General features: G+C 37.2%; 2 protein-coding genes and 1 long non-coding RNA gene across 6 annotated transcripts; 2 read left to right on the forward strand and 1 right to left on the reverse strand.

Annotated features, from left to right (window-relative positions):
• Nucleotides 1-3,818: 3,818 nt before the first annotated feature.
• Nucleotides 3,819-5,316, reverse strand: LOC115999911 (expansin-A1-like). Its single transcript, XM_031239865.1, has 3 exons — nucleotides 5,042-5,316; nucleotides 4,656-4,965; nucleotides 3,819-4,589 (listed from the first exon to the last, which is right to left on the reverse strand). Exons 1-3 carry the CDS (start codon nucleotides 5,178-5,180, stop codon nucleotides 4,037-4,039), a joined length of 1,002 nt encoding a protein of 333 aa, XP_031095725.1. The 5' UTR covers nucleotides 5,181-5,316; the 3' UTR covers nucleotides 3,819-4,036.
• Nucleotides 5,317-10,068: 4,752 nt separating this feature from the next.
• Nucleotides 10,069-11,828, forward strand: LOC115998071. Its single transcript, XR_004093833.1, has 2 exons — nucleotides 10,069-10,329; nucleotides 11,364-11,828. It is a non-coding gene; the product is annotated as an uncharacterized LOC115998071 (long non-coding RNA).
• Nucleotides 11,829-12,929: 1,101 nt separating this feature from the next.
• On the forward strand, nucleotides 12,930-18,109 carry LOC116000435. 4 transcript variants are annotated; one of them, XR_004094105.1, is made up of 3 exons: nucleotides 12,930-13,269; nucleotides 14,939-15,062; nucleotides 15,497-15,946. XR_004094105.1 is itself a non-coding variant. In XM_031240523.1 (3 exons), exons 1-3 carry the CDS (start codon nucleotides 13,167-13,169, stop codon nucleotides 15,503-15,505), a joined length of 258 nt encoding a protein of 85 aa, XP_031096383.1. In that variant the 5' UTR covers nucleotides 12,930-13,166; the 3' UTR covers nucleotides 15,506-15,946. The 4 variants fall into 4 exon arrangements, 3 of the variants coding, with proteins under 3 accessions (XP_031096383.1, XP_031096384.1, XP_031096382.1); XM_031240523.1 differs by having other exon boundaries at nucleotides 14,917-15,062; XM_031240524.1 differs by having other exon boundaries at nucleotides 14,917-15,062; nucleotides 15,676-15,946.
• The last annotated feature ends 323 nt before the right edge of the window (nucleotides 18,110-18,432 follow it).

Consider the following 18,432-nt stretch of genomic DNA (forward strand, 5'->3'; position numbering starts at 1 on the left):
TTCAAAATATAATAATAATAATAATTCTTTCAATTTCTTTTAAAAAAAAAAAAAGAAAACAAAGGGTATGAGAGGAGGGGCAAAATTGTCTTTACACCAACAAATTGCCCCTCCTCTCCACCGAATTGCAATTCATGGGGGGTACCTCATGAATTGCAATTCATCATTTGGAAGGAATTGCAATTCCGCGAAATTGCAATTCCCTCCAACCAAATACTGTAGTTTGGGAATTCACTGAATTGCTCCCCCCAAACTACATCCAACCAAACAGGCCAGGGCCTTGTCGGCCACCGCTTGCTGACGACGGAACGCATCGTAAATTTCAATTAAAGGGTCCTCGCCAACAAACAACATAAAAGAAAATCCAATATCACCATTAGATTTTGATTAAGAACAGAAACTGGCATAAAAGCTGTCATGCGTTTATTAAGATGAAAGGTATGGGATTTTGATTGAATAGTTGACTCAGCCCCTTGTTGTTAGACGCGCATCCGTTTTCTTGCTGCGTTATGTCTTTGGTAGGCTTTGTCGGATGAATTTGAATTTTGCTTGCTTATCCCTTCAAAAAGTCTTCTAGCAATCTGACAAGTATGTGCCTTGTAACTTCTAGCCTCCAATTGTGACTTCTTACACCTTCTGGTAGTGTAAACATTTTACTTGTTCACTTTTGATAAATCAAATATTTCTTTTCAATAATTCACTTTGTGATTCTTGCTTGAGCTATAAATAATTTCCACCGAAAAAATCCTTGACTTTTTCATAAATCAAATCAGCTCCAAGTAGAAAATATTTGATTTTCTTCCTTCGAATTTCTTCTCGCCGGTACAGTCATCCTCTTTCCATTTTTGGAAATCATCCTCATCCTAAATTGAATTGAGGTCATCCCGTTTTCTAATTTGGAAGTCATCTTCATCATGATTTGGAATTGAAGTCATCCTCATCTTGATTTATTTTCCAATTTTTGAAAGTCGGCATCTTCTCCTTCAATTGATTGAAGTCATCATTTTCTTGATTGAGATGTCACTCTCTCCAATTTTGCAATGTCAACCTCATCCTCTTCAATGTCATCGTCTCGATTTCAATGTCATCCTAATCAATTTGATTTGAGACTCATCCTGATTTCAATTGATTGAGGTCATCTTGATCGATGTTGATGGGGGATGGGATAAGGCTCGGTACTTGGAGCTCGGAATAGAGGAAAGGACGACTAACGGGAAGGACTAAGGCTCGGGATTTAATATTCAGAAGAGAGAGAGCGGTCCGATCGACATAGGAGCTGTGGCCAAGTGAAGGGGAAGGTCGGTAAGGATAAGGCGGTGCAATGAAGGTGGTTTGGGAAGTTTCCTAAAGGAGATGGAAGGCAGTTGCAGATTTTGTGATGGAGATATGGAAAGAAGATCAAAATAGATTAGGAAAATATCCCAAATGTAATAAGGAAAGGAAATCTTAAAGCATTTATGATAGTTTACGGTTACCAAAAGGGAGAAATCCCTCCTAACTTGTATAAATAGAGGTGTAAAGCCTTGAGAAAGGAAAGCAACTCAACATCAAACCAAAAACTCTCTCAAGACATTCTACCACACATGTACCCGACTCATACAAAAATATAGTGGATTTCGGCTTGGCATCACCCAAAAAGGCCCATTGTTTTCAACTTTTGGTTTCTACATTAAAATTCTTGTGTTCTATTTATTTTTTCCTCGTCGAAGAGGTCTCCAAAGACCCTTAGGGGCTGGAAGAGTGATTTTGAGGACAAATTAACTTACTGGATAATGCATGCAAAGGATAGCAAAAAGATGACGGCGTTCCATTCATCTGAGGCCCGAAGGCCGGATAATTACATTTAAAATAAAATGAAGGTGCCAATGGTGCACCCCTTTGGCAAAAGGCAGCAAAAGAAGGGCTATTATAGGTTAAGCCCCAAACCTACTTGGTCGAAGGAACAACCTCAGAAGAGACAGTTGGAGTGGCCGGTGCAGGAGCGAAAGTACAGTCGCAGAACACTTCCCAAAAGGCCGCGATAAGCCGATAATCAAGGTTGTGTTATTTTTTCCTCTATTATTTATTATTGCTTCCTCCATCAGTTCGTTGGTATATCACATTGCAAATCTAATTTTAGCTCTGAAAAAATTCCCTTTAATCTTCATCTTGAAGTGTTCAAAATAAATCTTCCATTGCATCAAAGAGTTGGATGAGACCTTTTATAATTCCGTTTTATTATCGAAGGCAACAATAAAATTATCTAAATACCTCAATCTCGACATGATTACACCTGCAGATCTCTATCAAACAAATTTTACTACAGAAGCTCTTAATTTTAATTCCTCACTTTTACTCTTTGATGTAAATGCAACAAGTAATATTATGGTACTTTTACGATGTAGTCCCTTGAAAAAAGAAATCTACAACAAGAATTTGAGTGTCATAAGTAAGAGTTAATTAAGAGTAAAAATGAGGACCATGTAGTATCTTCCTGATATAACACACCATGTGAACAAAACAAAAAGAAGACAACTCTCACTAACAACAATATAAAACCCCTCTGCTTGCGCATGCAACTCATTTGGTTCATGGGTAGTAGATTGCGGGTAAAGACACATGAGCGAATCTTGGTAGTCATAGTGTCGGTGTTACACTCAGTGAAGTGGACTCCTTGTGGGCACTAGACACCAGTCCTCTCACCTAATGGGTCGCTAAATCACCGTAATTCAGCCCTACATCCACTATCTTGTCAGGTTAAGGTGTGGGGGCGATAGAATTTTTCCTTTGGTGGGCAAGTACAAAAGCCCTCTCATTTTCGACTATTAAAGCCACCAAACACCGGCCTTCCCAACTAATGGGCCGCTGAGTGACTATGATTTACCCCTCCATTATCATGTCGGACCGGGGTGTAAGGACGAGGAAATTCGCCTTTTGTAGGTTCTAATATTCCACTATTAAAGCCAAATATATAGCATAAAAGGCATTTGTCATTTCAGACCAAGTTGTGGGGGTCTTTGAGGATGAGAAAATTTCGACTTTTGTGGGCAACTACAAAACTACTCTCATTTTACACTATTAAAGTCAAATATATACCAAAGACATTGTTGTCTTCAATATTAAATGGTAATAAAAGTCAACTTGTGAATCTCTAAGAATGCATGTGATAGTTAAAAAGCTAAGTCAAGGGCCAAATTGTTAAAATCAATATATACTTTGAATGAATCATTTTAATAATTTTTCTGGAAATAGTAGACATGCTGTATTGTAGAAATATTAGAAATTTGGATAAAGAGGTTAACACAATGGGATGAACGTACATGATATATGCTATTGTAGACAATGATTTTGCTACATTTAGAATATTCCCATATCTACAGTAATATTTGGTACAGACATAATGCCTATCACTTGACTAAGGCCACCCATATCAATGCGTATTGTGGAGTTCATGTTAGTTTATTATCTTGATGGTGCAAAGCAGAACTGATGTGGAGGCCAAATAAAGATGAAATAACTCTCCTACAAGTTCCCATTTCATGTCAGAAAAGGGAAGAACTAAAAAAAAGAAAAGGGCTCCCAAACTCGCACTTTGGGCGCAGCATTGCGTGTCCACGCACCCGTTGGGGCGCGTCTGGCGGCCACTTTGACTAAAGTCAACCTTTTTATTTTTTATTTTTAAAATTTTTTTTGTTTGTTCCTAGATTTTATTTTATTTTTTTCTTTTTTTTTTTCATTTTCTTCTTCCCACTTTCTCTTTCCTAATCACACTTACAAAAACCCTTTAAAAACCGTGAAAAAAGTCCACGATGCTCTAAGTAAAATACACAATTGTAGCAGAGCTACAAAAAGTACAAAGAAATTAAGATAACTGATAATTAGTACAACATGCTGTAGTTTTACAATAAGAAATTTAGGTAGAACTTAATCTATTCAACAAACAAAATGCTAAACTCTCATCTTTAAAGACACAAATTATATATATATATGTAATCCACTTCCGTTTGAATTAAAATATTAAATTAATAGTTGAACTATGCTTTTATATTTTATCCCTTTATATTATTCCAAGTAGAAGAAGTGCCAAGAAATTAAGATAAGAGAGTTTCTTAGTAGTTAAAGATCTGGAAGATGGGGAGTGGCGCTGCGGCTGCCCACCGGGAAACTGGGCGCTTGGGGACTGGTCACCAGGGAAGTGGGCACCGACAGTGGAGGGGGAGGGTTGGGCGACAGGAGAATGGGCACTGGATGGCTTGCCGACAAAGGGCTGAGTACCGGGAGACTGGGCACTGGTATTCTGGGCACCGGAGAACTGTCCACCAGTATAGCTCTGACCGAAAGACCAGGTTGAAGGTGCGACATTGTTAGAGACTATAGAGAGGCCATCACTCGTGGTGAGCTTGAAGGACAAAGCTTGTCCATTTAGGTAGACATTACTCTGCCAGTTTTGGCCCCAATTGTGCGACATCGGTAACCAATTGGTGTTGGATCCCTTGATAGAAACAGACACCACATCCCCTGCTCCTCCCACGTTGGTTATGAGTACCAGATTGTAGAAGGAGTGACCTGTTATCGTGAATTTGATTCCGCCACTCTTCTTGCAAGGAACCCTGATAGATGTTTCTTAACTCAGTATATATTTAATTTGACCCAAAAAGTAAAACCCTATTACCTACCTTCTGTATTGAACAGGGACAATTCCAGCTCTGTACTGAGCGATATGCTGGAAAATTGGCTGGGAGAGATCAAAGTGTTTCAAGGGAGAGTTACACCATCCTCCCGCATCACTGGGTAGAGTACTAGGAGGGCAGAAATTTGTGGCGGTGACCACAATTGATCCCGGAAAACACTGCTCATTATCGCCGGCACACTTGATCTCAAAACACGCGCCGCAGCTTAGTCCATCGTTGAAAAGGGCGGTGCTTAGTGCAGCATTGCTTTCTCCATATCCTTGCCCATACAGATCTCCATACCCACAAGCTCCACCTACACCATCAAGTAATTAACCATTAAACCTACTGAATTGAATTGAATTACTTAGGTATTGGTTTCTGCCTCTTACCCATTGTACCGGATGCATCAGCGCCGCCGTAGAATGTGGCGTGGGCGTCGGACCATTCCTCGCCATCGGAACCGCTGGCATTTCTTAACCTGGCCATGGATGAAAGCATGAGGAGTGTGAAAATAGCTAGGGTTTCCATTTTCAGTGGTTTTGAGAATTCTCAAGTGAAGAAGATGAAGCAGGGTAGGGTGTTTGAGGTTTGTGACCTGTGACTGATTGACACATGTACACGTGGTGGATTCCTGCCGGGAGTGGAGGAGTTGCAAGTAGGCAAGTAGTGTGTAAAAGTTGGTGCAATAATTAAATAATGGGGCTTCAACTTTTATAAAGGTTCCATTGTCATTTGGGAAGCCTTTTACTCTGACACTCTCTGCCGACCAAATTATTTAGAAAGAAAATACTAAACTCTCAAATTCTATTTTATATTTTTACATTTTCACTCAAAATGTTGATATTAATATTTTTTTTTCAAATGTACTAGATAAAAATAATTTATATCTTTTGTCACGCTTAATAAGTAAAATTGAGAGAATATATATTGAGAGTTCAAGTAGTACAACTTGACGGATACACCAACTAGGGTACCCGACTCGGAAAGCCCTGGTATCTGTAATCTGCCGACTGGCTAGACCTTCCCAGCTTGTGGTTAGGGTTGAAGGACCCGAGTGGCCTGGCTGATGGAGGCAATCGGGAGGAGGTGACCGACTGAGTGCGTCCCTAAAGGCGGCGATTACGCAAAATCTAGCATTTATGACGGATTTAAACGAATACTTAATTTGCTTGCCCTTTTGGCAGGCTTCACAAATTTTGTCTTTGTCGAACATCATATTTGGTAGTCCCTCCACCAAAGTTCCTCTAGCTAGCTTATTTATGGCGTTGAAGTTGAGATGGTTAAATTTATGATGTCATTCCCAATATAGGTCATTCTTATTTTTAGCTACTAGTACACATTTGGCTTGATCGATTTCCATGCAACCATGTAGATGTTCTTCTGCCTCTCTGCAGATAGAATTATTTCTCTATTTTCTTCATTGATCATGCAACATTGATTTTTGGAGAATTAAACTTTGTAATCCTTGTCACAAAACTGACTTGTGTTAAGCAGATTGAACTTTAATCCTTCGACATAGGAGACATCATGAATTATTAATCCGTTCTTGATTATATCTCAAACTCCTTTAGTTCGGCCACTAGATCCTACTCTGAAGATTACTTCAGGACCATTTATTTCTTTGTAGTTGCTCAACTCAAATTTATTTCTCATCATGTGTCTCGAGCAACCTATAACTGGTTAAGTTAATCCTCGGTCCTCTATACCCATTGAAAACCTTATAGTCATATAGGATGGAGCAAAACTTTTGGGACTTTTAATTTTAGGTGCATATATTTTCTGAAATTGGAGTCTTGGCTTATTGGTATGCACCATAGTATAAGACATTTGCTTATGTCTATGATGCTGTTGAAATTGCGCTTTAGTCATCAACTCATAGTCCATAAATCAGTCCTCATCAGAAGGAAAAATCCTTCCTACACCTCTCATTGACCTACTAGATGATCTCTGAGGTTTGACATACCCTCGCCTATCATTCGAGTAAGTATTCGTCCTACCCTGAGGTTGACCTTTGTGTCGCCTTTGTGAATGATTTTGCATCTGGTTATTTTGGAAATTTACCCTTGATTGGTTATTACCTCTTGGTTGACCATTCTTGTAATAACCATTATAGTTATTTGAACGAGGGTTATACCGAATAGTGTTCTTGACACTCTTCGGGTTATAATTTGAGAAACTTCCTTTCAATGATTCCACAATTCGTTGTTCAACCTCATTATTTGATTGGCTCTTGACACTCTTCGGGTTAGTCATTGGCTTGGGGTACAGGGTTTGACATTGAACAAACACAGAGTTTAAACCTCCACTTATAGAAGGGCTTGTGGGTTTGGTCAATTCGACTTATGCTAGAGAGCTGGAATTGTAGCCAGTCCGGCTCTATTCCCAGACGATCAAAGATCGTCTACCATTCAGTCTATTATTTTAGACGAATTAGTGTAAGAAAGTGATTCTCAAAATTCAATAGAAAATGGAAATAACAACAGAAATATCCACGAAGGATAATTACACAGGAAAATAAAACCTACACAAGGTTGAATAAACCTGATAAACAACTTCGGATGAAACTGGACGATCTCGGGTGGTTGGAAGCACGAGTCGTGTTGCCACTATCCTTAAAACCTTATTTATCGCCTACAAGGGTGTTGGAGCATTGCGATCTAGGTTTCCCAGGATAAAACGTACTACGATCCAATCGTTTGAGCACACAAACTTGGATCCGGCGAACTAGGACGTGGGATGAACGCAGGTGGCTAGAAGGGATGATGAGCAGTGTTTTGAGGGAGAAAAACTAGTGTACTTTGTGTGTTTCTTCGTGTCTTCAAAAACTGCTGTTCACCTACAAATATATAGTAGAGGAGAGTGGATCATAACATTAATCATGGCATTGATAATCCATTAGTAACCTCCACCCACTAGCAGAAAATTAATTCTGCCACTAACCAACATTTACACCCACTACCAAGTCCATTATTCACAAAATAACTCTGAAAATAATGATTGGAAATTAATTTCGTAATATCAAGAGTCATTTTTGAACGGACACAATAGGTGTAACATCGCGTTCGAGAGGTCACTAGAGTCGTAGTGCGAGACATGGTCCAGTCTGCGAACCATCGAGACATCGCACGCGCGCGCCAGCCCGGGCCGCGCGAAATCGCACTCGCATGCTAACGCGAGAGGTCGACTCCGCTAACCGCAAGACATCGAACTACCTCTCGCCCCCTCTCGCGAGAGGTCAGTTCATCTGGATGTCTCGAATGATCATGTGAGAAAATATGGCATAACTTAGCCCGCAGGTGCCGGCGTACACGAGTCAAGCCTTTTTTGGCTCAGTTTGGGATTTGATTTGCACCCCCTGCGCGCGAAAGAGAGCATCTATGCCATACAAGTCAATTAGCCTTAAAAAGCCTCTTGTATTTATAGTGGAGCAAATTTTCCTTCCCAACCAATGTGGGACAAAGCTTCACAAGCTTTTCCTCACTTCAAATTCGATCTCTAATGGGTCTACTTTGATAACCAATTTCTCATTCACCCATTATCCATTTTGAGCGTACAATATATGGATCTCTTCGTCTCACTACGAAGAACCCGAATCCACTTTGACCCGACCCAAATCGGTTGTGGACCCCACTTTAAATTGTACCACAAAATGGCCACTTAAATGCCATTTTAGTGCTATTTTTCCAACAATTAGTAAACGTCATAATTACCTCACACAATTTTTGCTCTCTTATTTCTCTTGCTTTGGGGCCTTTCTTGGCCACATGTCGTGCTTTGATTGATGTAGGCACGGGGGAAATTACCCTTCGTTTTGATGGAAACAGAGCAAAGACCGAAATGATCAATTGTGTGAAGGAAGGGAGTTTTGCTTCAAAACAAATGATCAAGGTGAAAACTAAGACCAAGCCTAAATGTGAAGGATAATGATTGAAGGGGCAAAAGTTGAGTCTAGCCAAGGACGTTAAACATGGCGTTTCTTGGGAGGCACCCCAAGATTATCTTGTGAATATTTGTTCTTGTTTCTTTTGTGTGTGTGTATGTGTGTGTGTGTTTTTTTTTTTTGTTGGTTTTTGTTCTTGGGACTTCTTTTGGGACTAACTTGCAGGAATTGTGTGGAAAATTTGGTGAGAAAATGGTGTCGAAAATGATCAAAAGTGGAGGAGAAATGTAACACCCCGATATTTTAAACAATTCTTATGTCAATAAAATATTCTTGAGAATAAAATTTTATTTTTCAATCCTAAATATTTTAACCCAAATACTTTCAAAAATAAATTATTTTGCTCACATTCAAATAAATTATTTTTACCTTATAATTTTATTATCCAAAATTATTTAAAATAAACTCCTATTTTATTAAAATTTTAAATTAAAATTATATATGTAATTTTACATCATACAAGAAATTTTCGTCAAACAAGTGTATAATCAAATATTTTAAACTCTTTATTTGGAATGATTTGGTACGAAATATTTATATATTTATTTATGGTTTTAAAAGCCCTATTTAGGGGATAAATTTATTTATTAAAATTTTGACCTAAAAGTCTATCCGAGACGAACCTATGACCCTTATATTATTGTTTTGAGTCTAAGTTGAACACAAACTAAACCTAAGCTCTAGTGGTTTAATTTCCGGCAATTTATATCGTGGACCACGGTACATAATGCATTGTGCACCCCGTACTAAAATGAGTTCTGTGTATTCTAGGTAATCGTTCTGTGTATTCTAGGCAATCATTTTGTGTATTCTAGGCAACCGTTATGTGTATTCATGTTAGTAACACATATTGTATTGTGTTTGTGCATTCGAATGTTTAGGAGGATGAGTTCTGTGTATTTTGTGTATTCAGGTTATTAACACAGGTTGTGATATGAGTTCTGTGTATTTTGTGTCAATATTCTGTGTATTCATATTATTAACACAGGTTGTGATGTGTTTGTGCATTTGAATGTTGGGAGGATGAGTTTTGTGTATTTTGTGTCAATATTCTGTGTATTCTGTGCAAACGTTCTGTGTATTATAGGCAAACGTTATGTGTATTCTAGATAATGATTATGTGTATTATAGATAATGAATTATCTGGAGTCATTTGCGTCCGCGTCCACTAACATCGAAACGACGTCGTTTTGGACCAGGGTCAACGATCTAACGATTGTTAATTTCCCAAGCCTAAAAAGTTCTCCATGATCCCAATTTATTCAAGCCCAATTATTTTAAGCCCAAGACAATTTTTTTTTTTAACCCTAAGTGTGTATATGTATATATATAGGATTAGGATCCAGTGAGACCACCCTAGTTAAATGAGATTATGAGATTAGATCTTGATCGTTCTTTTTTTGTGTGGGATGGTTGAGATTAATATGGTATTTTTTTTATTTGGGCGTTAAAATTAATTAGAATCAGGGTATCTATGTAATTTCTTTGAGTTTTTGCATCTTTAGAATTTCTTATCCCGTTTATATCGCGTTTATTTCCTTCTCATCCCTTCAAGTCCACCACCCCACACGGCCACACTCTGCTTCACACCCTCTGTCACTAGAAACCACCGAGATCGATGCTTTCCCAGCTAACCCTTCATCGCCGGCAAACCCATTACCGACATCGTTTGACTCGTCTTTCTCTGACGCTTCCGCAATAGCTTTCGGAATAGAACAATAGATTCGTAGTTCCAAGGTATGCAGTTTACTGAATTTCAAGATTCAATTTTTTATTCCTTTTCTTTTCAGATTATTTCTCCACAATGAAAATCGAATGCCATCACAAAATATTATTATTATTATTATTATTATTATTATTATTATTATTATTATTTAATAATCTAATTTTATTTAGAATAGTATTTCAAATTTTTTATATATTATTGTTACTTTTTAGGTAAGGGGGTTTGGTTTTTGCAATCCCCGTGCTAACTTACTCTGTTTTTGTCGTGGGCGCATGGGCTATATATATATATATTTTTTTTTCTGGCTGAGTTGGGTGGCGCTAGGTGGCGCGATGGTGGCGATGTGCATTGAGTGGTATTGTTTCATGTTATTTTGGGGTGGGTATTGTTCGCGAGTTTGTTATTTTGTTGCTTATCATCGGTGATTCTATATCCTTTCGGTGATTTTATATTCTTTCAGTGATTGCGTTTTTGGCATGCGGTATGTGCATTGCTGTTTTTGATAGAACAAGTGTGTTCTGGGCTTCCGCTTTCATGTCATGTGTGTTTCTTAGTGATAGGTGGGGTGGTGTATTTGCGTGTGTGCATGTTTGCCTTTTTAGTGTGCATTTTTTAGTGTTTCGAAGTGTTTGTTGTCGATGGGTCTGCATGGGGAAGGGGGTTTCTCGTATGTGCAACTTTAATAAACAGTGTGTGCGTTCGTGTTTTTGTTGCACTTTGCATTTAAGTTGCATGGTGTGTGCGTTGGAGGCTTGGAGTTTGCTGGCATATAGGTTATATGTATGTTTGGCTATTGAAGATAGTTTGTGCATAATTTTATTATTATTATTTTTTTTTATGTGTGGTTGTTTGTCTAGTTGAGGGAGTTGGGGTGGGGGATGGTAGATTTGTTGTGTTCATTTAACGTGTGGCATTCTTGTATTACAATTTGTATTTATTAATGATTAGTGTTAGTTCCAAATGGTTGATGCAACCTGTACTTATAGCATGTGCATTGTGTTATGTTAGTTTTTAACGGGAAACTTTTTTCGGTTACTTTTTTTAGGTGTGTGCAGTGCGCTTGAGGCTTGGAGTTTGTGCTGGGGACATGGGGATGCGTCACATGAAACGTATGTAGGGCAGCTGCTTGCCACTTGGGGTTATGTAGCCTTCGTAGTGGTGATGCACGATGTTTGTGGTCTCTATCTGTGTGCTAGATTTCAGATATTATAATGTTTCATAGCAACGTACATCGGGATAGAGCATCAACTTCGTGTTGGGTGAAATTCAATTGTAGTCACAGAAAACAAGGCCAATTCAATTGTAGTCACAGAAAACAAGGCCAATTTATCAAACAGGGCCAATTTATCTTTGTTTAGTAGTTTCCTGGATTCCTTATCTCATTATTTATTTTAATGTAGAGAGTATTTATTTAGATGTAATAAAGTAGTTGGTGTGAAAGGTCAATGCACTGACTACTAAATTGTTAAGCACACACATATGCATTGTTGCGCATCCGCTTCATGATTCATTTGTACCATATATTTTTTACAAATTCTTATTTCCAAACCTTACATTTTTGTTGCTTAGAATTTTTGTTATTGCACCCATAGTTTTGTAGTTGTCACTGACATACTCATACAACACTAAATCACTGACATACTCATACAACACTAACGCACATGGGTCGTCTTTCAAAAATGCACTCACAAACTATGCTACGGATATGTTCACGACAAATTTTAGTGTATCATAAAATGTCTTAGTTTTTTCGGCAACTTAGGAAATTCATTATATGGAAACGGTAAATTTCAAAGTATACTAAAATGTGTTTGTGACATTCATTGGAGTAGACAACTATGAAAAATGTGTGATGCCTTAGTTGCACACACATATGTAGGATAAAAAACACATGTAACCTTTAATGCACACACGACGGTTATGTCATATGCACACTCAAATAGGCATTGACGCATAAGAGACGGCTGCCCACTTTAGTATTATGGACATATGTTCAATATAATGCACACACAATTTCAGTTAGAGCACACAAATATCACATTCTTGCACATTGAAATGCACACTCCAGAATACGAGAATGCACGTACGTCGGATAGGTGATATGCACCCACCGCTGTATTACGGACATGTTCCGTAATACGCACACATCTTTTCCGATAAACGCACACAGAATTTTGCACAACGTTTTGCACACACCTAACTGATCAAATGCACACGTTGTACGCAATAAATAAATAAATAAAAATAAAAAACCAAGAAAGACTTATCACGGCTGCTGGTTTTTTTTTTTTTTAATTTTAAAATCTAAAACTTATTCCTACCCAGGATAGAGTCCCTTTAAATTAGGAAAATATTCTATTTCATTTATAATCAAATTCTAACAACATAATGAAATTACAATACCACCCTTATGTATTAATTATATTCTTATAGAAATGACATTTTAAATTCAATCTCATCCATTAAATCCAATTTTTTAAATGGTTGTGATGGGATCTCACGATCTCATCTACCAGGGTGATTTCATTGGATGCAGCCCCTATATATATATACTTGTTCATCGTCTTCTTCTTAATTGTTCATTTTCCAAACCCAAACCAATTTCCTTTTCTTTTCTCACTCAGACCAGCCGCACGCCCCCCTTCGTGCTTCTCCTTTGTCGCGTACAGACCAAGAAGTTCCGGTGGCGGCGTCACCGGACGAAAAGCAGCAGGCGTGAGGCAGCGTTGAGCTTCGTCGGTGGCATCCTCTTTCTTCCCCCTTTCTTGCTTCGACGGCGGTGAACGGAGGGACGGAGCAGCAGACCGGCGACCATGGCCCCTGTTTTCCCGGCGGGAGCAAAGTCGCGATGGCAGTGGTAGTCCTTGGCCTCCCCTTCCTCCCCGGCAAGCCCTCTCCTCCGGCGGCAGTCTCGACAAGTCCGTCTGGTAGCGACAGCATAGAACCCGTAGGTAAGGTTCATTTGAGATAATGGGGTTTAATTAGGATTATGGAAGTAATTAATAGTTGGTTATGCTGATTAATGATAATAATTAGGGCTATGATAATAATTAAATGTTGAGGTGCTGATGTGTGGATGAGTAGGAATTATTAATAAATGATGACGCAAATTATATGGTGGACCATGGTCCACAATGCATTGCATTGTGGACCATGATCATGGCTGATATTGCAGTTCTGTTAAACTGATACTGCAGTTGTGTTGAATTGATACTGCAGTTGTGTTAAAAGAAAACTGTAGTTGCGCGGAACAGAGGTTATTTCATCGGTTCAACACACTGCAGTATCAGTTTAACACAATTGCAGTATCCGTTCAACACAACTGTAGTATCAGTTCAACACAACTGCAGTTTCAGACGGATGAAACGACCTCTGTTCTGCGCAACTGCAGTTTCCTTTCAACACAACTGCAGTATCAGTTCAACATAACCACAGTATCAGTTCAACACAACTACAGTATCAGCCATGATGCATGCTCCACGGTATAACAACTGAAATGATGATGTTTGGATTATTGAGTAAATGATGATTATGTTGATTGTTGATCATGGATTAATGGTTGGACTTAGGCTAATGGCGATTAAAAGATGAGCATAGGTTATAATAATGATTGGATGACAATGTTATGGTCAGTTAGTGACGATATGATTATAGTATTGGGTAACAATAGTATGGGTGTTGTTGGTGAAGAAATTATTAATTAAGAAGATGATGTTATGGTAATGCTTTAGGATAATGAAGACTAGTTATGAGTAATGTCGGAGATTTTCAATTATAAGTGTTGAATAAATTATGAGTAGTTAGTAACATTGATTTTGGAATGATGGTGAAGTGCTTGAACTTTAATTAGTTGATTATTATTAATGATGTGGTTGATTATGGGTTAATAGAAATGTTATAGTAATATGATGGGATGAGGATTATTAATTAATGATGATAGATTATGAGCTAATGGGGTAATTATTGGATTAATGATGCAATTTATTAATTATGGATGGAATTAATGAATTATTAGTGTTGATTAAGGAAATTTTTTATGGATTAATTGCTAATGATGATGGTGATTATGAGTTAGTAATGAACTAATGATGATTAGAATGATTATGCAAACCTAATGGGTAGCTCAAGTGGCAAGTGAGCTCTCTTTGTGGGAAGGAATTTTGGGAGAACCCGGGTTCAATTCCCACAAGTGACGATTCCCCCTAGGCCAGCTTGTGTGTGTAGTTTCACATATACAAGTAATGAATTTTAAATAACGTGTATTCTCAGCATTTTCCAAGAAACCAGATTTCAAAATTGGGGTATTAATATTTTTTTAATTTATGAGCCAATCATATTTTAGACTTTTTCTTTTAAAACTTATTTTTTCAGTCTTCCCATACAAAAATTACTTTTTTTTTTTAATTATGGTCATAATATTTGTAGCCGTATTTATCCAAACGATGTAATTAAATTCACCCTATAGACTGCCGACCTTTCGTTGCCAAACGAAAGATCATCAACCTTAACAAAAGTCCTATATATACATGATTTCCTATGCATGTAAAACACTACCAAATTTCAAATACTTCGAATTTAAAATCGCTACTCAATTCCAGCCATGATGTTCATTCTTGCAAGAGATATATCGGCAATGAACACTAGGAGTGCTCTACGTGTTTGCGTGGTTAGGGCGTACGACATTCCTGAAAGAAATGCTTCATCAATACTCAAATCTAAAGAGTTGGTATTTCATAACCAAGAGGTAAGTTTGAATAAGTACTTACAGTTTTGAAATCATATGTATATAATTATTATCGATGTGAAACCATTTTACCTACTACAAGGCACCTTCCTCCACGCACACATACCAAAAGAACATGTTGAAAAGTTTAAAGATGTCTTTAGGGAAGGATTAGTCTATGGTGTAAACAACTTTGTAGTGATCACAAACTTTTACAACTTTAAAACAAGTCCACACCGATACATGTTGAAGTTTAACTACCAAACCGTGGTGAAAGAATTCAAGAATCCCAAATTTCCTATGCACCTCTATTGCCTTAAAGGTTTTGAAGAACTCAAATCAAAGCAAACTGTCGATGAGAAGGAACTATTTGGTAAAAAAAAAAAATTTGGCTTTGCACAATATACGTATACAGTATGCGTTTAGAAACTAATATTACTTTTTTTTTTTTATAGATGTTATAGGTAGAGTTGTCGAACTCCATGCTCCACAGGATAAAGTTATTAACGGAAAAAACTCTAGGCTGATTGATTTCATCATTGAGGATGTCGAGTATGTTTATACTTTTTCCAATAATTATTTTCTATTCATATTTATTAATGAACTTAATGTATTCTTTTATTCTAAAATGCAGTGGTAATCGATTAACATGCACCATATGGGATAATAATGTTGTTAAGATTGAGCCATTTTATAACTGCTCTACTGAAGAACCATTGGTGGCTTTAATCCAATTTTGTAGGGCAATGCTTTGCTTAAACAGTAATTAGTCTATTCTATGTACCTAATCTATTTTTTTACGCGATCTTTATGCTACTTTAATCTATCTAGAGGCATACCACATCAGAAAATACTGCAACAAACATTGACATAAACAAAAAATAGGGATCAACATTATGTACCTATCACCTTTTTTTTTTTTTGTTTTATTTTGCTTTCCTCTGTCTTTTTCTTTTGTGAATTTTTTAACCTGAAATCATATTCAAAATTTCAATGTGGTAAATAGGTACAAATACTGTAAGCTTTGTACTGTTATACCACAACATAAAGGGGGTGTTTGGTTATTGGCTTATAAGCCAAATTTTAGCTTATTTGATCAAGTTTAACTGTTTGACCTATCAATAAGCTATTTTGAAGTGTTTGGTAAATGGCTTATTGATTTTGGCTGATTGGACCAATAAGCTGAAAATTGAAAAGCTAATGAGTGTAGCTTTTTGTATCAGCTTGTTGAATCAATGGGTATATTGACTATTTTATCCTTTGAAATCAATGAGATTTACTTTTAAATGAGTGGTGTTTTTGTTATTTTATAATAATAATAATAATAATAGTAATAATAATAATAATAATAATAATAATAAACAACGGGTGATGGGTTTGTCATTTTTAATAATAATAATAATAATAATAATTAAAAATAATTAATAAAAATTATTTTATAATATAATTTAATAAGAGTTAAATAAACAAAAATAATTAACTTATGTACTTAAAAAAAAGTATAGATGATATCCAAATATTATAATTATTTATTAATAAGAGTTTATCTTCTTGTTATATTTAAAGGTTGAAATAATACAATACACTCATATCCTTAAATGTCATTTTACATTCAATTAGCTACTAGTAAACAACTAGTTTACCAAACAGTTTTTTATAACCAGCCAATACAACCAGCTGGTCAAACCAGTTAACGCAATCAGCCATCAACGCATACTAAGAAATGTTTCAGATTTGAAGCTGAAGCTTGAGAGCTAGAGCTTTGAAGGCTTTGAAGGTTTCAGATTTTTCCCTAAGAAATGTTACCCAAGAAAATCGTGAGTAATCATCAACGCATACTAGAATATACCTCTTACCTCCAATACTTTCTGTTTGAGTGGGACCCATGAGATCCATGTGGATCAGCTCCAAGCAGTGTTTGGTGTTGATTTTCTTTAGAGCTTGATGAGATGTTCTCGTTTGCTTTCCAGCCTGACATGCACCGTAGATTCCTTCCGAGTCAGTTTTTAGGTTTGGTAGACCGATAACTGCTTGAGGATTGATTAGCTTGTCAAGGGAACGATAATTTAGGTGTCCTAACTTTTGATGCCATAGTTCAGCTTCATTCATACTGGACCTGCAGCACATAACATCATTAGTTAGAATATATGCATTATCAGAAGAGCGCTTACCTTCCATGATGCATTGTTTTTGGTTGTTTAGGACGTTGCAGCTATCTTTTGTGAAGTTAACAGTCCAATTTTGGTCGCAGAGTTGGCTTATGCTGATGAGGTTTGCACGTAACCCGTTGACAAGTAGCACCCTTTTGAGTTTAGGTAATCCTGCAACATTTAGCGTACCAACTCCAGTGATTTTCCCTTTAACTCCATCGCCAAACATTACATCACCTTTACTTTCTTTAATGTCGTTCAGGAAGTTGATGTTTCCCGTCATATGGCGAGAACACCCACTATCAAAATACCACCTTTCTTCTCTACCTGAAGATTTTGTTAGAAGAGACACATGACATATGTAATCAGACTTCCTTACCCAGACCTGTTTGATGAAAGGAGTGATAAACTTCTGTTTGTACTTTTCGACCCTCTGATCTTTGTAGAAGTAGTAACACTCTGGTCTGGTGTGTCCTCGAATCTTGCAATAATGACAAATAGGATTATAAGGTTTAGATATACGTTTATACTTCATTACCATGTTGCGACGGTGTCTTGCTGAACTCATTTGTCTTGATGTACTAGGTTCTGGAGTATCTTCTGGAGCTGGTCCAGTGGCTTTGACAAAGATAGTTTGCCCATTGTTTTTGCCTCCGGTGAAGCCAAGACCATATTTGGTAGTTGATTGCCGACCTGTGTCAAGAATTTCATCAAGTGTTGATGTGGTGTCCATCATCTGGATTTGCTTCTTGAGTGAACTTAATTCCTGTGTAAGCTTGACCACATCCTGGTTCAGCTTGGCTTCTCGTTCAGAAGCTGCTTTGAGTTGTAGATCTCTTTCACTTATTTGATCTTTGTATACATTGATGGCTTTTTCTGATATCCCTACTTGACTACACAAGTTACGATTTGCCTTAAGTAAACATTCCCATTTTGAATACAACTTTTTATACTCGGTTTCATAAGAAAAAGCAGGGGCTTCAAGATCTTCTACCGAATTGTAGTCACATCCTTCCGAATCAGCTAACTCTTCATCTTCATCTTCTGGATCAGCTGTGATACCAATTGAAATTGTATTGTGGGTCTTGAATGTACAATTTAGCTAAAAGTTCCAACTTTATTTTAAAGGAAATATTTATCTGAAGAAATAAACTATACAAACAGATAAATAAACAAGAAAATAAAGCGATAAAAAGGAACCAGACACCAGAATTGATCACGCAGTTCGGAGCTCCACTCCT

Source organism: Ipomoea triloba, chromosome 12 (assembly GCF_003576645.1).
Source record: "Ipomoea triloba cultivar NCNSP0323 chromosome 12, ASM357664v1".
Lineage (NCBI taxonomy): Eukaryota > Viridiplantae > Streptophyta > Magnoliopsida > Solanales > Convolvulaceae > Ipomoea > Ipomoea triloba.

Excerpts from the sequence above, each read along its gene's own strand:
- LOC115999911 (XM_031239865.1), bottom strand. The coding sequence starts at position 5,180 with ATGGAAACCCTAGCTATTTTCACACTCCTCATGCTTTCATCCATGGCC. Across the intron at positions 4,966-5,041 it reads TGATGCATCCGGTACAATGG|GTGGAGCTTGTGGGTATGGA; the intron begins GTAAGAGGCAGA and ends TTGATGGTGTAG. Across the intron at positions 4,590-4,655 it reads GTCCCTGTTCAATACAGAAG|GGTTCCTTGCAAGAAGAGTG; the intron begins GTAGGTAATAGG and ends AACATCTATCAG.
- LOC116000435 (XM_031240522.1), top strand. The coding sequence starts at position 13,167 with ATGGCAGTGGTAGTCCTTGGCCTCCCCTTCCTCCCCGGCAAGCCCTCT. Across the intron at positions 13,270-17,776 it reads CGACAGCATAGAACCCGTAG|GTTCTGGAGTATCTTCTGGA; the intron begins GTAAGGTTCATT and ends TTGATGTACTAG.